This window comes from Leptopilina heterotoma, unplaced genomic scaffold (genome assembly GCF_015476425.1).
Source record: "Leptopilina heterotoma isolate Lh14 unplaced genomic scaffold, ASM1547642v1 Lhet_21, whole genome shotgun sequence".
In the NCBI taxonomy this organism is placed as follows: Eukaryota; Metazoa; Arthropoda; class Insecta; order Hymenoptera; family Figitidae; genus Leptopilina; species Leptopilina heterotoma.
In genome coordinates, this window is record NW_025110925.1 from 1,753,112 (window position 1) to 1,769,847 (window position 16,736).

Sequence of the window (16,736 nt, forward strand, 5' to 3'; positions counted from 1 at the left end):
CAGTGGCGTATAGGCGCTTCCGTATCTACAAGCTGGGTAAAATTTTGTCCGCACTACCAGGTGTGGAAAGAGCATCAAACGGGTGACGTCCACGTTTGCGTATCCAATGTAGAACCAACAACTTTAATAATAACTGCCCAATCCTGACAATTGTAGAGTCAACCTTAATCACAAAAGTGGCGGTGAACTTGAGGCGGTAAACAAAGCGTTGTTTACGTTCAGTGCATACATGGACGAGTGGAAAATTTAAATATTTGACAGTTGCAAAACTATTGTAACCATATAATTTTTAAAAAAATGCATCAAAGTCTGAGAAATTGCATTCGCGATTTATTCAATAAAGCGCAAACTAGTAAAACATGTCACAAAAGTGTTGGAGAAAAGCTGAAGGCTTGCTATGCAAAGGTATTTTTCTAATTTATAGGTTATATTGCTTTAAAAACTATCAAAATTCATTTTATCAGTATTCATATATAAAATTTCTAAAATAAGCATTATTCCTAAGAATTATTTCAATTTTATCTCTTTCCCCGTAAATACACATTGTTTACAAAATATGAATTATTTTATTTAATGTGAAAGTTGACATGAAAAAAGCGGAGTAAAGCGCCAATTTCATAATTATACAAGAAACATGCATTTTATCAAGATAAATAAGTAAAAGTATTAAAACAGTAATTGTTTCAAAAGTATAGTGTTCAAATTTTCATTTTTAAAAAAAATTTCAAAACAATCAATTATTTAACAAAATTTTTATACAATTCTTCCCAATAATTCAATTACTGTTACTAATAATAACATTTTTCATGGAAATTCAATTTATTACAAAATTTTTTTGATAAAATTCTAAGTAAAAATTCAATTATTTTCATAAATAATAAAATCCTTCTCAGGAATTGAATTATTTTTGAAAATTTTAATAAAATTCTTAGCAACTATGCAATTATTTTCAAAAATAATAAAATTCATCGCAGGGTTTCAATTATTTTTAATACAATTTTACAGGAATTGCTCAAAAAATGTAATTATTATTACAAATTTAATTTCAATTCCTCGAAAAAATCAATTATTTAAAAAATTTTTTTTTTTTAATTTTTTGCAAGAATTCAATTATTTGCAAAAATATTAGAATTTTTCACAGGAATTCAATTATTTTCAATAAATATTTTAATAAAATTGTTCGAAAGAAATCAATTATTTTAAACACTATTTTAATTCAATTTTTATGAAATAATTCAATTATTCTTTTAGATGTTAATAAAATTATTCCCAAGACTTAAATTATTTACATAAATAATTCTTCGAAAGATGAATAATTGAATTTTCGGAAATGCAATTATTTTGAGGCATTTTAATAAAATTCTTTGCAAAACTCAATTATTTTCATAAATATAATAAAATACTTTTTAGGAATTTAATTATTTTTTAAAAAATTCAATAAAATGGCACACAGACATTCAATTATTCTCAAAAATTTTAAGAGTAAAATTGAAAATTGAATTGTTAACAGATAGATTTGAAAATTCTCAAAGAACTTTTTCAAAAATTATTAAAAATAATTGAAAGAAATTCTCTTCCTTTTAGTATTAAAAATAATTGACTTGAAAAAGAGTTTTAATAAAAAATTCTGGAAAATAATCGAAGTGAAATGAAAATAATTTTGAATTATTATAAAACATTCTTATAAGTTGTTGAATTTCAAAAATATTTAAATTTGAATGTTTTGGAGAATTTGAATTCCTATCGATTAAATATTTATTTAAAAATGAAGTTATTGATGTTTTCGAATAATTTTACTTTTGAAGAAATTTGTAAATAAATTTAATAGAACATTTTGTTGAGTATCTAATAATTTTGAGAATGAATCAGAATATTTTTTAGGGTCAGGGAAAAAGTGAAAGTTTTGTTTGGAAATCAGGGAAAAAGTCAGGGAAAAATAAAGTTAAATTTTTGTGGTAACCCTGTATAAATAAATTTTATTCTTATCTTTATTTAACTAATTTTTATGGTCCCCTAAAAGTTTCCTATTTTTCAATTTTCAGTCCCCTATTTTCCCTAAAATAATTTTTAGGGCCACTGTGAAGCCTATATTTGTAAATTGAAAATTTTCACTTTCATTTACAGACGACTCTTGACGAATTCGCTGAAGAATTTATAGCATGCCTCGTGGTTCCTCTATCTTATGCAGATAAGCATCCAGTCGTTGAGAATTCATTAATATTTGCCGCAAATTTTGCTGTTGGATTTCAATCTTATGAGGATGTGGACAATAGCGAGCAAATGGATCCTTTCATGTTGAAAATATTTGACTTTCTAATGAAATCACAAATTGCCGTTGATCCCGGTGTGAGATTTCGTGTTTGTTATTTTTTAAATATGCTCCTAACGGCAATGGGCGACGATGCTTACATCGATGATATTCTTTGTGACAAAATTATTACCACAATGTTGGATCGAGTACTCGACAGATCGTCCAAGGTTCGGGCACAAGCTATTCTCGCACTGCAGAGACTTCAGGATCCAACGGATGATGATTGTCGGGTCATGAAAGTGTACATGTTTCATTTGGCCAAAGATCCGAGCAGTGAGGTTCGCAGAACTATTTTGTCCTGTATGGCCAGGACTCAGAGGACGCTACTTTGTGTTCTGAGGAGAACGAGAGACATCAACGATCTAGTGCGGAAGGCTGCTTATCAATTTCTCTGTAAAGTCTCTGTGAAGTCGCTGAGTATAAAGCAAAGAGAGGAATTACTTAACGATGGCCTCAGGGATCAAAGTGACATTGTTAAGAACTGCGTCAAGAAGGAATTGATCGACTCGTGGTTGCGAAATTATAACGGCGATTTTCTTGCATTGCTACGTGCCTTGGATCCTGGAATGAATATCAAAGGAATGGAGTCGGCAGTTTTAACTCTAAAGAGTCTACTTGAGTAAGATTTTTATTAATTTAATAAAAAAAATCAAGATTGAAGTTAAAAAAATTTAAGTTAAAATTTTAGATTATAAATAAATATTAAAAGCATTAGAAAATGAATTTTTTTAAATAATTTAATTTTGAAAAAGTTTCAAATTAAAATCTTTGAAAATTTAAATTTTTCATACAAAACAAAATTCTTCTCCAAAATCCAATTTTTACTAAAATTCTTGTCAAAATTTCAATTATTTTTAAAAATAATAAAATTCTCCGAAATTCAATTATTTTTAAAACTTTTATTGGAATTTTTGTCAAAATTTCAATTATTTTTGAAAACAATAAAATTCTTCTCCGAAATTCAATTATTTTCAAATCTTCTAATAAAATTCTTGTCAAAATTCCAATTATTTTTAAAAATATTAAAATTTTTCTCCAAAATTCAATTATTTAAAAAAATTTTTACTAAAATTCTTGTAAAAATTTCAATTATTTTTAAAAATATTAAAATTCTTCTCCGAAATTCAATTATTTTCAAAACTTTTATTGAAATTTTTGTCAAAATTTCAATTATTTTTGAAAACAATAAAATTCTTCTCTGAAATTCAATTATTTTCAAAACTTTTATTGGAATTTTTGTCAAAATTTCAATTATTTTTGAAAACAATAAAATTCTTCTCTGAAATTCAATTATTATCAAAAGTTTTAATAAAATTCTTGTCAAAATTCCAATTATTTTTAAAAATATTAAAATATTTCTCCAAAATTCAATTATTTAAAAAAATTTTTACTAAAATTCTTGTAAAAATTTCAATTATTTTTAAAAATATTAAAATTCTTCTCCAAAAATTCAATTATTTTCAAAATTTTTACTAAAATTCTTGTAAAAATTTCAATTATTTTTAAAAATAATAAAATTCTCCGAAATTCAATTATTTTCAAAACTTTTATTGAAATTTTTGTCAAAATTTCAATTATTTTTGAAAACAATAAAATTCTTCTCTGAAATTCAATTATTATCAAAAGTTTTAATAAAATTCTTGCCAAAATTTCAATTATTTTGAAAAATATTAAAATTCTTCTCCAAAATTCAATTATTTTCAAAAGTTATAATAGAATTCTTTTTAAATAATTAAAGTCTCGTAGAATTTTCTAATAAAAATTGATTTAAAAATGAATTTCAATTAAAATTTTAGATAAGAATTGAATATTACAAGCATTATAGCATGAATTTTTAGAAATAAATGAATTTTGTAAAATGTAAAGGTTTCAATTTGAAATTTTATAAAATTTCAATTTTGAATGAATTTAATTAGAAATTTTAAATAACATAGATTTTTCGTCGAAATTGAATTATTTAAAAAAATTTTTCTAAATTCGATGATTTTAATATCTATTTTTTTAAGAACTTGCCATACGAATTCAATTCTTTAAAAAAAATTTTGATAAAATTCTTCGCAAACATACAATTATTTCCATAAATAATAAAAATATTACAGGAACTCAATTATTTAAAATAGAATTATTTTTAATACAATTTTAATTAAATTGCTCAAAAATGCAATTGTTCTTAAAATTTTTTATTAAAATTCTTCGAAAGAATTCAATTTTAAGAAAAATATTATTCAATAAATTATTGAATAAATAAAATTATTCAATAAATTGCTTATTTTTGTTTTTAAATAATAATTTGATTTAGAAATGAATTTCAGTTAAAATTTTAGATAATTGGATATTAAAAGTATTATACCATGAAATTCTAGAAATAATTGAATTTTGAAAAAGTTTCAAATTAAAATCTTTGAAAATCTGAATTTTTCATAATTTTAATTAACAATTCTGTGGAATATTAATTTTTCTGAAAAAAATATTCTTTAATTTTTGTTGAAATTATTTTAAGTTTTTATTTTCTAATATGTATTTAATTGAAGAATTTCCGAATAATCCAAATTTTGTAAAATTAAATTGTAAACAAGTGGACTTGAAAATTTTAAAAAATAATATTTAGAGAAGAATTTTACTTAAAAATTCTAGAAAATAATAATTGAATTAAAATGATGAAAATAATTTGAAGAAGTTACAGTAAAAATATTCTGATAAGTTAATGTGTTTCAAAAAGGTTTAAATTTGAATGTTTTGAAGAATTTGAATTCCTATGGAAAAATAATGATTAAATATTTATTTTGAATAAAACTATTGTTGTTTTCGAATAATTTTACAATTAAAGAAATTCGAAAATAAATGTATTAGAATATTTTTTTTTAGTAGGTATCTAATCATTTTTAGAGTGAATCAGAGTATTCTTCAGGGTTAGGAAAAAATTCTAAATTTTGTCTGGAAATCAATATTTAAAGCAGTTTAAAATTTCAAATTCAAAAAATAATACTTATAAAAAAACTAATATTTCTTATTAAATATAAATTAAATTAAACATAGGTCAGTCATTTATTTTTTCAATATTTTTGCTTAAATAATTTCTTAAGAAAAAGAAAAGTAGCTTTTCTTTGTTGCTTCTATTATAAAATTAATTTTTTATTATCATTCATAAAAAAACAAGCTCCAGAAAAATTTGATTTGAATAAAAAAATCATGATTTTTAACAGCTCTGCCACTAATATTTCTAAAAGTTAGTGAATTTATAATTTTCAGATGCTAAAGTATTTTTTTTTATTTTTCAGAACTTCCGAAATTAAGACCTTGCTGGAGCAATTACCAGTGGAAGTGCAAACACGGCTAATACCGTTGGATAAAATAACTTGTGAGAATGTACTCTTCTGGCGGTGTGTAGCGGAGCATTTAAAACGAGAAGGTTGTACCGAGGATTTGGAGGAAATAGTTCCAGAACTTTCGCAATTTTGTACATTTATTAGAGAATTATTGGCACTCATCGATTCGAAGCAATTGGAATCGTGGGAGAAAACAATGTATCAATTTATGCTTTGTCAATTGTTCGAAATGTCGAAAATTTACGATCTGTCGGATGAGTGTGGAAGGGAAAATTTACGATCAATAATGGTCGATACATTGATGCATGAAATTTGTTCAGATAAAATTGTTCAGTGTATTGTTGAATATTTTGATCAAGTTATTCCGGATGTTGACAGAAGACTCACGGCTTTGGTGGAAGTTATCAATGAATTGCGAAGGCCGTCGAAACAAACTCAAACGCAACAAGTTTGTCAATTAACGTCAACCCAGGCGAACGATAAGAATATGCTGGTAAGTTTGTCCAGAGCTGGCATAGAAAATTTTATTTTATTTTCCCCCGAATTCGCCCGGATTTTTAGAGTTAGAATTTTCACTTTTTTTCTGACTTTAAGTAATATTTTAAGTCACTCTAAAGAAACACAAAAAAATGTTTCTAATACTGAGTTTTGATAATCAATTATTTAAAAAATTTTATAAAATTCTTAGCAAGAATTAAATTATTTTTATAAATATTTGAATTCTTTCATGAATAATAAAATTCGTTGCAGGAATTGAATTTAGAATTAGCAGGATAAGAAAGTATTAAATATTTATGATGAAAATTAGGAAAATGTCAGGAAAATAAAAAATATGAAATGGAATTTTTGTTAGTTTTGTAAAGTGTCAAAAACGAGTTTTTTGGTCGTCAAGTTTAGTTTTTCGATAGCTACTTTTTTTACTACTTTTTTTAGTTTGAAAGCTACTTTCTGCCACTTTTTTAAAATTAATTATTGAGTGCGAAATCTGTAATTTATAAATAATAATTTTTTGATAATTTGTCAAGAATTAAATTATTAAAAATAAATTCAATTTCAAATCTGTAAAGTCCAATTATTGTTAGAAATATGGAAAGAATTTAAAGTTAAATTGAATATTTTTTTTAAAAAGGCTGTTGCGTTGAAGAGTGAATATTTTTCCAGTTTTTTTTATATAATTCTCTGACTTGTTTCAATTCCACTTCCAATTGTATAAATTTATAAATTATAAAATATTTTCAAATATTTTAATTTTTCGTAATTGTGAATGCGAAAAATTATTTCGAATCGAAGAAAAATGAAAGATTTTTCTTTTTTCAGAAAGCGAAGTTAAAAGTAACACTATTGGAATTAAAAGAAGACCAATATAACGAAATTCAGAACAAAAACTACCTAAGAGCCGAGGAATTGAAAGTGCAGATAGAGCGAATAACTGCTGAAATTCATCAAATAACAGAGGAACTTGAACTTCCAACGGTCACGGAAGATGTTGGAGAGGAACCATTGAAAAATGACTCTCACACAATGACGATATGTTTAGAAATAATGTGCTCAAGTATGCAAAGTCCTTCCATTAAGACATTACATCCAACCTTGAGAAGTATACTGGATCATATTGTTATTGAAAACTTGGGAGTAAGATTAATCATCATTCGATTTTTTGCAAGTGAAAAATTTATTCTCTATATTAATGGAATTTTCTTTTTAGCATCAAGATGTGTCTATACACGAATTGGAACTGAAGTCAATTGTTATTTGCTGCCTACTGGATGGAGAATTGGCCAAGAAGTACTTCACAATGTTCTTTCTCCCGTTCACTGAATTTCCAGATGATTATAGAATGTGGATTACTGCGCTCAAGGCAATTTTCGATTTGCTCTTGCGCTATGGCTTGGAGTTCTTTGACATTGTTCAGGCGGACGACGAAATTGATGCCAATGACAAAAGTAAACGGAACAGAACTGTGAGATTGTATACGGAAAGCGATGAAGTTTCGTCCGTAAATGTTGAACGTTTTGACATTGAACAGGGAGGAGACAAATTTATTAAAATAATAACCGGATTCTTGGATCATGAAGTAAGTTTTTCTTATGGGACAGTTCTTTATAATTCGATTCAATATAAATTTTCAAAATATTGACTGTTTTTAGACAAAATCAAATAGCTCCAATAATTCTGAACCAATTTTGTTCAAACTTTTTTTGTCGGATAAAAAATGAAAAAAGAAAGAAATCTGTTAAGTATTTTTAATATTTTTCATACATTTCAAGAATTTAAGCTATGAAGACAAAAAAAATAATGACTTTTTCAAGCCTCCGATTTTAACTAAAACCATAGTTTTAGTATAGAACGAAACTTATTTCAATTTTTATAGAGCGCGAAGAATAACGAATCTTTCAAAAATTATTTTTAATAATTTTTCTAATTTCAAAATATATAATTAAAAAATTTTGTAAAATTTAATTGGAAATAATTGATTTTTTCCAGTATTTTATTACAATTTTTGAAAATTTTTGAATTTTAATTGCAAAAAAAATAATTCAATTCTTAACAATTACTTATAATGAAAAATCTTGAAATGTAAATTTGAAAATGAAAAACAAAGAAAATTGTCTTTTAAAAGTTGTATTAAAATATTTTCGAAAAAGTAATTCTTAAAATTTTTTCATTCTAATTTTTTTAAATTCAATTATTTTCAATACAATTTTCAATTTAATAATTCTGAAAATTCAAATACATCAAAAAATAATTACATAAAAAAGTTTTTAGAATTATTTTTAACATTTTGAAGAAAACAATCATGTTCAAAGATTTTAATTTAAATTTTTTAAAAAATTCAAAAATTTAATAAAATTCTTGTCAAAATTTCAATTATTTTCAAAAATTTTCCAAAAGAATTGAAATAATTTAAATAAAATTTCACAAGAATTCAATTACTTATCAATTTTCAATAAATTTTTTTGCACTAATTCAATTATTTTTAATTTTTTAATGAAGCTTCTCGAAAGAATTAAAAAATATACGGAGAATTGAAAAATATACTTCTGAGAAATTCAATTATTTCGAAAAATTTAGTTAATAAAATTGCAATTTTAATAAAATTTCCCTATAGGTACAATTCAATTATTTGCAATACATTTCTTTTTAAGAATACAATTATTTTTACAAATAATACATTTTTTAATGGTAATTCAATTATTTAAAAAAAAATTCAACAAAATTCTTATCAAGAAATCAATTATTTTCATAAAAAAAAATAATAAAATTTTTCTCGAGAATTCAATTATTTTAAAAAATTTTAATAAAATGCTTTATAAATTGGAAAAATTTTAATAAATAAATTTATCATAGAATACAATTATTTTCGTAAAATATAACATATTCTTCCTAGGAATGCAATTATTGTCAAAGATGTTTATAAAAATCTTTGAAACAATTAAATTATTTTTGTGAAAAATAAAATTCTTCGAAGCAATTCAATTATTTAAGAAACTAGCCAAACTATCCGCGCGCAAGCGCGCGGGAATGTTGTATGGGGCTGCTTATTTTAAACAATTTAAAAAATTTTAAAGAAATAATTATTATAACCTAACAAAGAGATTTAACTAACTAAAATTTAAATAATTTCACTCAATGGTCTCAATTTAAATAGAATTTACATTACTAGACTTAAACTATGGCTAGAACAATTACAATTAGTATCTGGGTCATCTTTTGCATTGCTTATTTTATAAAGCCATTTTAAATTAAATACTTTTCAAAGAAATAATAATTATTACACAATGAAAAAAGTTTTAATTGAAATAGCGATAAGTTTCTCTAAAATAACGAAAGTATTAATTGAAGCACTGAAAAATTTCGCTACTAAAGTGAAATCTGTAGTTCATCCAGCTAAATATTTTTTGCCGTGCATAACGAAAAAAGAATTAAATTAACATCAGATTTTCTACATTAAAAAAAAACAAATTCAAATAGAAATTAATCATTTTACAACTTAACCAAATTCACCACAGAAATCACTGAATTCGATAATTTAGAAGAAAGTCAGACAAAAGCAGGGTTCCTACAGAATCTGGAAAATCATGAAAATGGTATGGAATTTTTAAAAGGCTTCTGGAAATCAGGGAAATCATGGAAAAGGCCTGGAATTTTTAAAAGTTTCTAAATTTTTTCAGTTTTCCATTTTTTCTCTTGAATAAAAATTCAAATAATAATAAAGCTGAATGGCATAAAAGACAAAAAAAAATGTTGAATTTTAAGCAATTCGATTTTTCGGATTTTTGATAATTTTTAATAATTTTTGATTTTTTACCAAAGGGTGGAGACTATTAAATAAGTAAAGTATTTTCCAAAAGCACAAAAATAATGAAGCTAAATCCCATAAAAGAGAGGAAAAAATGTTGAATTTTAAGAAAAACGGATTTTTGAATTTTTGATAATTTTCGATAATTTTAGATTTTTTACCAAAGAGTCGAGACAATTTAATAAGTAAAGTATTTTCTAAAAGCACAAAAATAATGAAGCTAAATCCCATAAAAGAGAAGAAAAAATGTTGAATTTTGAGAAAATCGGATTTTTGAATTTTTTCGAATTTTTGATAATTTTAGATTTTTTACTAAAGAGTCGAGACAATTTAATAAGTAAAGTAATTTCCAAAAGCACAAAAATAATGAAGCTAAATCCCATAAAAGAGAGGAAAAAATGTTGAATTTTAAGAAAAACGGATTTTTGAAATTTTTCAAATTTTTGATAATTTTAGATTTTTTACCAAAGAGTCGAGACTATTAAATAAGTAAAGTATTTTCCAAAAGCACAAAAATAATGAAGCTAAATCCCATAAAAGAGAGGAAAAAATGTTGAATTTTAAGAAAAACGGATTTTTGAAATTTTTCAAATTTTTGATAATTTTAGATTTTTTACCAAAGAGTCGAGACTATTAAATAAGTAAAGTATTTTCCAAAAGCACAAAAATAATGAAGCTAAATCCCATAAAAGAGAAGAAAAAATGTTGAATTTTGAGAAAATCGGATTTTTGAATTTTTTCGAATTTTTGATAATTTTAGATTTTTTACTAAAGAGTCGAGACAATTTAATAAGTAAAGTATTTTCCAAAAGCACAAAAATAATGAAGCTAAATCCCATAAAAGAGAGGAAAAAATGTTGAATTTTAAGAAAAACGGATTTTTGAAATTTTTCAAATTTTTGATAATTTTAGATTTTTTACCAAAGATTCGAGACAATTTAATAAGTAAAGTATTTTCCAAAAGCACAAAAATAATGAAGCTAAATCCCATAAAAGAGAGGAAAAAATGTTGAATTTTAAGAAAAACGGATTTTTGAAATTTTTCAAATTTTTGATAATTTTAGATTTTTTACCAAAGAGTCGAGACTATTAAATAAGTAAAGTATTTTCCAAAAGCACAAAAATAATGAAGCTAAATCCCATAAAAGAGAAGAAAAAATGTTGAATTTTGAGAAAATCGGATTTTTGAATTTTTTCGAATTTTTGATAATTTTAGATTTTTTACTAAAGAGTCGAGACAATTTAATAAGTAAAGTATTTTCCAAAAGCACAAAAATAATGAAGCTAAATCCCATAAAAGAGAGGAAAAAATGTTGAATTTTAAGAAAAACGGATTTTTGAAATTTTTGAAATTTTTGATAATTTTAGATTTTTTACCAAAGAGTCGAGACTATTAAATAAGTAAAGTATTTTCCAAAAGCACAAAAATAATGAAGCTAAATCCCATAAAAGAGAGGAAAAAATGTTGAATTTTAAGAGAAACGGATTTTTGAATTTTTGATAATTTTCGATAATTTTAGATTTTTTACCAAAGAGTCGAGACAATTCAATAAGTAAAGTATTTTCTAAAAGCACAAAAATAATGAAGCTAAATCCCATAAAAGAGAAGAAAAAATGTTGAATTTTAAGAAAAACGGATTTTTGAATTTTTGATAATTTTCGATAATTTTAGATTTTTTACCAAAGAGTCGAGACAATTTAATAAGTAAAGTATTTTCTAAAAGCACAAAAATAATGAAGCTAAATCCCATAAAAGAGAAGAAAAAATGTTGAATTTTAAGAAAATCGGATTTTTGAATTTTTTCGAATTTATGATAATTTTAGATTTTTTACCAAAGAGTCGAGACAATTTAATAAGTAAAGTATTTTCCACATTAAAAAGTTTGACATTAAAAAATAAAAAATGCCAATACTTAACCCACAAAATTTAATTTTCAAAACAAACCAATGAATGCAGATAATTTGCTAACGGAAAGGAACTTACGATTATTATAATGTATTTTAATAAAATTCTTCCCAAGAATTCAATTCTTTTCAAAAATAAAATTTTTCACAGGAAAAATTATTCAATTATTTAAAAAGAAAATTTAATAAAATTCTTCATCAGATTTCAATTATTTTCAATTTTTTAATGAAATTTCTCGATAGAATTCAATTATTTTCAAATAGTTTTTAAAAATTCTGAGAAATTCAATTATGTAAAAAAATTTCCTAAAATTCTTCACAAGAAATTAATTATTTTCATAAATAACAAAACTTGTCGCAGAATTTCAATTTTTTTTTTTTGGTACAATTTTAAATAAAATGATAGAAAATTGCATTTATTCTTAATTTTTTTTTAAATTCGCCTAAAGAATTCAATTATTTTGAAAAATTTTGATAAAATTCTTCATAAAAATGCAAATGTAAGAAATATTCATTTATTTAATGAATTATTTATTTTTGTATTTAAATAATTGAATTCTCGAAAAATTTTCTAATAAAAATTGAAAAAAAATTAAAAATAAATGAATTCTTGCGAAGAATTTTACTATTTATTAAAATAATTGAATTGTTCGAGGAATTCTATTAAAATTGTTTTGAAAAAAAATTGAATTTCTGCAAAGGATTTTACTATTTATAAAAATAATTGAATTATTGCAAAGAATTTTACTATTTATAAAAGTAATTGAAATGTTTCGAAGAATTTATTAAAATTTTTAAAAATAATTAAATTGTTATGAAGAATTTTATAGAAATATTTGAAAATAATGAAATTTTTTTGAGAAATTCAATTAAAGTTGTTTCGTAATTATTAAATTTTTTTAAAGAATTTTATTAAAATTAAGTATATTTAAAATAATTGAATTAATCACAAGAATTTTTTTATTTTTTGAAAATAATTGAATTCTTTTCAATTTATTTTTGTATTTAATTAATTAAATTCTGGAAAAATTTTCTAATAAAAATTGTTAAAAAAATGAATTTTAGTTAGAATTTTAAATTATAATTGAATATTAAAAGCATTATAGTGTGAATTTTTAGAAATAATTGAATTTTAAAAAGGGTTCAAATTAAAATCTTGGAAAATTTGAATTTATAGTTACAATATTTTTATGGTATAAAATAATGATTTTATCTCAAATTTATTATAAATCATGAAGGAATTGATTACTCCGAGTCTAAGACTCGGAGTGATCGATTTCTTCGTGATTAAATATTTATTTAAAATCAAAATATTCTTCAGGGTCAGGGAAAAAGTCAAAATTTTGTCTGGAAATCAGGGAAAAAGAAAATAAATTTTTGATGGCTACCCTGTATTAACTAAAGGTACAATTTCTTATTTTTAGGATCCAAGCGTGCGCTTCACTGCAGCAGAGGGTCTCACAAAATTATTATTCTGCAGAAGAATCAACAGTCCACGATTGTTGGCGCGCTTGATAATTCTCTGGCACAATCCACTGTCTGAGGGAAACACATATCTCACACAGTGCCTCTGCGCCTTCTTCAACAATTTTTCTGTGCATGTTCCCGACAGTCAAACAATGTTGGAAGAAGCGTTTTTACCAACGCTAAAAACTTTAGCGAATGCTCCCGAAAGAAGTCCATTGCAAGCCATTGACCCTCTGAAAGTGTGCGAGATTATTTTAAGTCTCACTAGACAAGGAGTTCATAAACGTTCATCTGTCAACGTCCACAACGATCTTGTCTTCACAATTCTTTCCGAAGTGTTGAATCCAAACTGCGAAATAGATCCATCTGTTTTAATAAGGTCCATGAAATTCCTGGAAGTTAAGATGGAAATCGAATCTTTAAAGGAGAATTTGAAGGAAGCGTTGGATAACACAATTGAAAAGGTAAGGAATGCATATTTTAAAGTACTGGAAAAAATTAAATTTGCAGGATTCATAATGAGTTTTCTTTAATTTTTTAATATATATTTAATTAGTTATTAAAAATCATGGATTTATAGAAGAATTTGAGTTTAAAAAAAAATTAAAAAATTGAATTTTAGGGAAGTTACAAACGTTTGTCCGAAAAAATTTGTAATAGTTAAATTGCTGTGAAATTTTTATTATTTATGAAAATAATTGAATTTATGAGAAATTTTTATTATTTTTTAAGATAATTGAAATTTTGACAAGAATTTTTTTAAATTGAAAAAAATCAAATTCAAAGTTCAATTTAAAAAAACTCTTGTCAAAATTTCAATTATCTTTAAAAATAATAAAATTCTTCTCCAAAATTCAATTATTTTCATGAATATAATAAAAATTTCACAGGAATTCACAAATTTTTTTATAAATTTTTTTGCATTAATTCAATTATTTTTATAAATAATCAAATTTTTTACAGGGTTTCAATTATTTTCATGAATAATAAAACTCATCATAGAATTGCAATTATTTTTAATACAATTTTAACCAAATTTTATTAATATTAGTCGAAATAATTTTCAATTATTTAAAAATTTGTTTGATAAAATTCTTTATAAGAATTTAATTTTAATTTTAAAAACAATTGATTGCAAGGATAAGTTTAGTTAAAAATTGTAGAAAAAAATAAATGAAATGATAAAAATAATTTTGAAGGTGTTACAGTAACAATATTCTTAAATAAGTTATTAAATTTCAAAAGGATTGAAATTCAAAATTTTTGAAAATATTTATTACAATGGAAAATAATAATGAATTAAATAAATTTAAACATTCGTACATCCAGTGATATATTTGATATTAAATAATAATCTTCAGAAATTAATTAAAATTTTTCGAAAAAATATTTAATTATTTATAAAAGTTTTAATAAAATCCTTCTCAAGAATTGAATTGTTTTTGTAAGTAGTACAATTTTTCACATCAAATCAATTATTTATAGAAATTTAATAAAATTCGTTGCAAGAATTCAATTATTATCATAAATAATAAATTTTTTCCTAGGATTTAAATTATTTTTAATACAATTTTAAATGAATTCCTCGCAAAATGTAATTATTTTGAAACACTTTTTGCAAGAATTCAATTACATTTCACAAATAATGAAATTTTTTGCTGAAATTAAAATATTTTCAATATCTACTATTTTAATAAAATTTCTCAAAAGAATTAAAAATATTTTACAAAAAATTTAATAAAATTCAATACAAGAATTTAATTATTTTCATAAATAATAAAATTCTTCACAGGATTTCAATTATTTAAAAGAAATGTAATAAAATTCGTTGCAAGAATTCAATTATTTTCATAAATAATAATTTTCTTCCCAGGATCTCAATTATTTAAAAAAAATGTATTAAAAATTCGTTGCAAAATTTCAATTATTTTCCTAAATAATAAAATTTGTCACAGGATTTCAAATTATTTTTAAAACAATTATAAGTCAATTTTTCGAAAAATGTTATTAATTTCAAAAATTTCATTAAAATTGTTCGAAAGAAATAAATGAAAAATTATCAATTATTTTTAGTAATTTTTGCAAAAGTTTCTAGAGAATTTTTAAATACATTTTGTTTACAATTCAATTTTACGAAATTTTGATTATTCAGAAATTCTTTAATTAAATATTTAGAAAATAAAAGCTTGAAATAATTTCAAAAGAAAATTCAATTGAACTTTTTCAAAATGTAATTATTTCTAAAAATTCATTCTATAATGCTTTTAATATTCAATTATTATCTAACATTTTAACTGAAATTCATTTCTAAAACAATTTTTATTAGAAAAATCTACTGGAATTCAATTATTTAAAATGAATGTTTTTCAAAATTCAATTATCATAATTAATTTTATCAACAAATTTTTAAATAATAATTGAATTTTTCAACGAATTTTAATAAAAATTTCAAGAATAATTACATTTTTTCAGGAATTCGGTTAAAATTGTAATAAAAATAATAGAAACTTCTTTCAAAAAATTAAAATTAAATCCTTTCTTGAAATTTTATTAAAATTGTATTAAAATTAATTGAATTTAACAAAAACTTTGGATTATAGTTGAATTCTTTAAAGAAATTGTAGGAAAAATTATTCTTTAAATTGTATAAAAAGAAATTTAATTTTTTAAGAATTTATTAAAAAAATTGACATAATTAAATATTTAAAAACAAATTGTATCATTTTCTAAATTGTATAGAATATAATTTACTGTTTTTTTACAGGGAATTCTTAAAAATTTTGAAAATAATTTATACTTTTTAAAATAAATTTTACAGACAATTTTAGAAATAATTGAATTTTTGAGATTAACTAAATTTTAAATAATTGAATTTTGGAATTATAATGGAAATTTCTTAAGTTTTAAAGAAGATATTTAAATATTTTTCAAGTATTAAACGTTTTGAAAATTAGTAAATTTTTAAAGAAATTTTACAGAAAAAAAGATTTTAAATAACCAGAAAGAAACGAGAAGGAAAAGATTAAAATAATTGAAAATAATTGAATATTTGCAAAAGACTTTACTATTTAAAAAAAAATAATTGAATTGTTTTAATGATTTTATTCAAATTTTAGAAAATAATTGAATTCTTTCGTGAAATTTTATTAAAATTGTGTTGAAAGTAATTTAATTCCTGAGAAGAATTTTACTATTTATAAAAATAATTGAATTCTTGCGAAGAATTATATTAGATTTTTAAAAATAAATTTTAAATAAGTATAAATTTAAATTTGAAAATAAAAAATTTTGTAATTTGCATAATAATAATAATAAATTGAATATCACGTACCGCGCGCGTAACATTTGCTAGTGATTAAATATTTTTTTGAAAAGAAGTTATTGATATTCTTTAAGGTCAGGGAAGAAGTCAAAATTTTGTCTGGGA

The 16,736-nt window shown here is 22.5% G+C and overlaps 1 protein-coding gene across 1 annotated transcript in view; it reads left to right on the forward strand.

The window, feature by feature from the left end:
- The window catches only part of LOC122501436 (condensin complex subunit 3), a 17,093-nt gene continuing 357 nt past the window's right edge, over positions 1-16,736 (forward strand). Inside the window, exons 1-6 of the mRNA XM_043610887.1 lie at positions 1-405; positions 2,125-2,930; positions 5,590-6,130; positions 6,955-7,269; positions 7,343-7,711; positions 13,267-13,773. Coding sequence (XP_043466822.1) covers positions 298-405; positions 2,125-2,930; positions 5,590-6,130; positions 6,955-7,269; positions 7,343-7,711; positions 13,267-13,773 — 2,646 coding nt within the window. The 5' untranslated portion in view covers positions 1-297. The remainder of the gene's footprint in view (positions 406-2,124; positions 2,931-5,589; positions 6,131-6,954; positions 7,270-7,342; positions 7,712-13,266; positions 13,774-16,736) is intronic.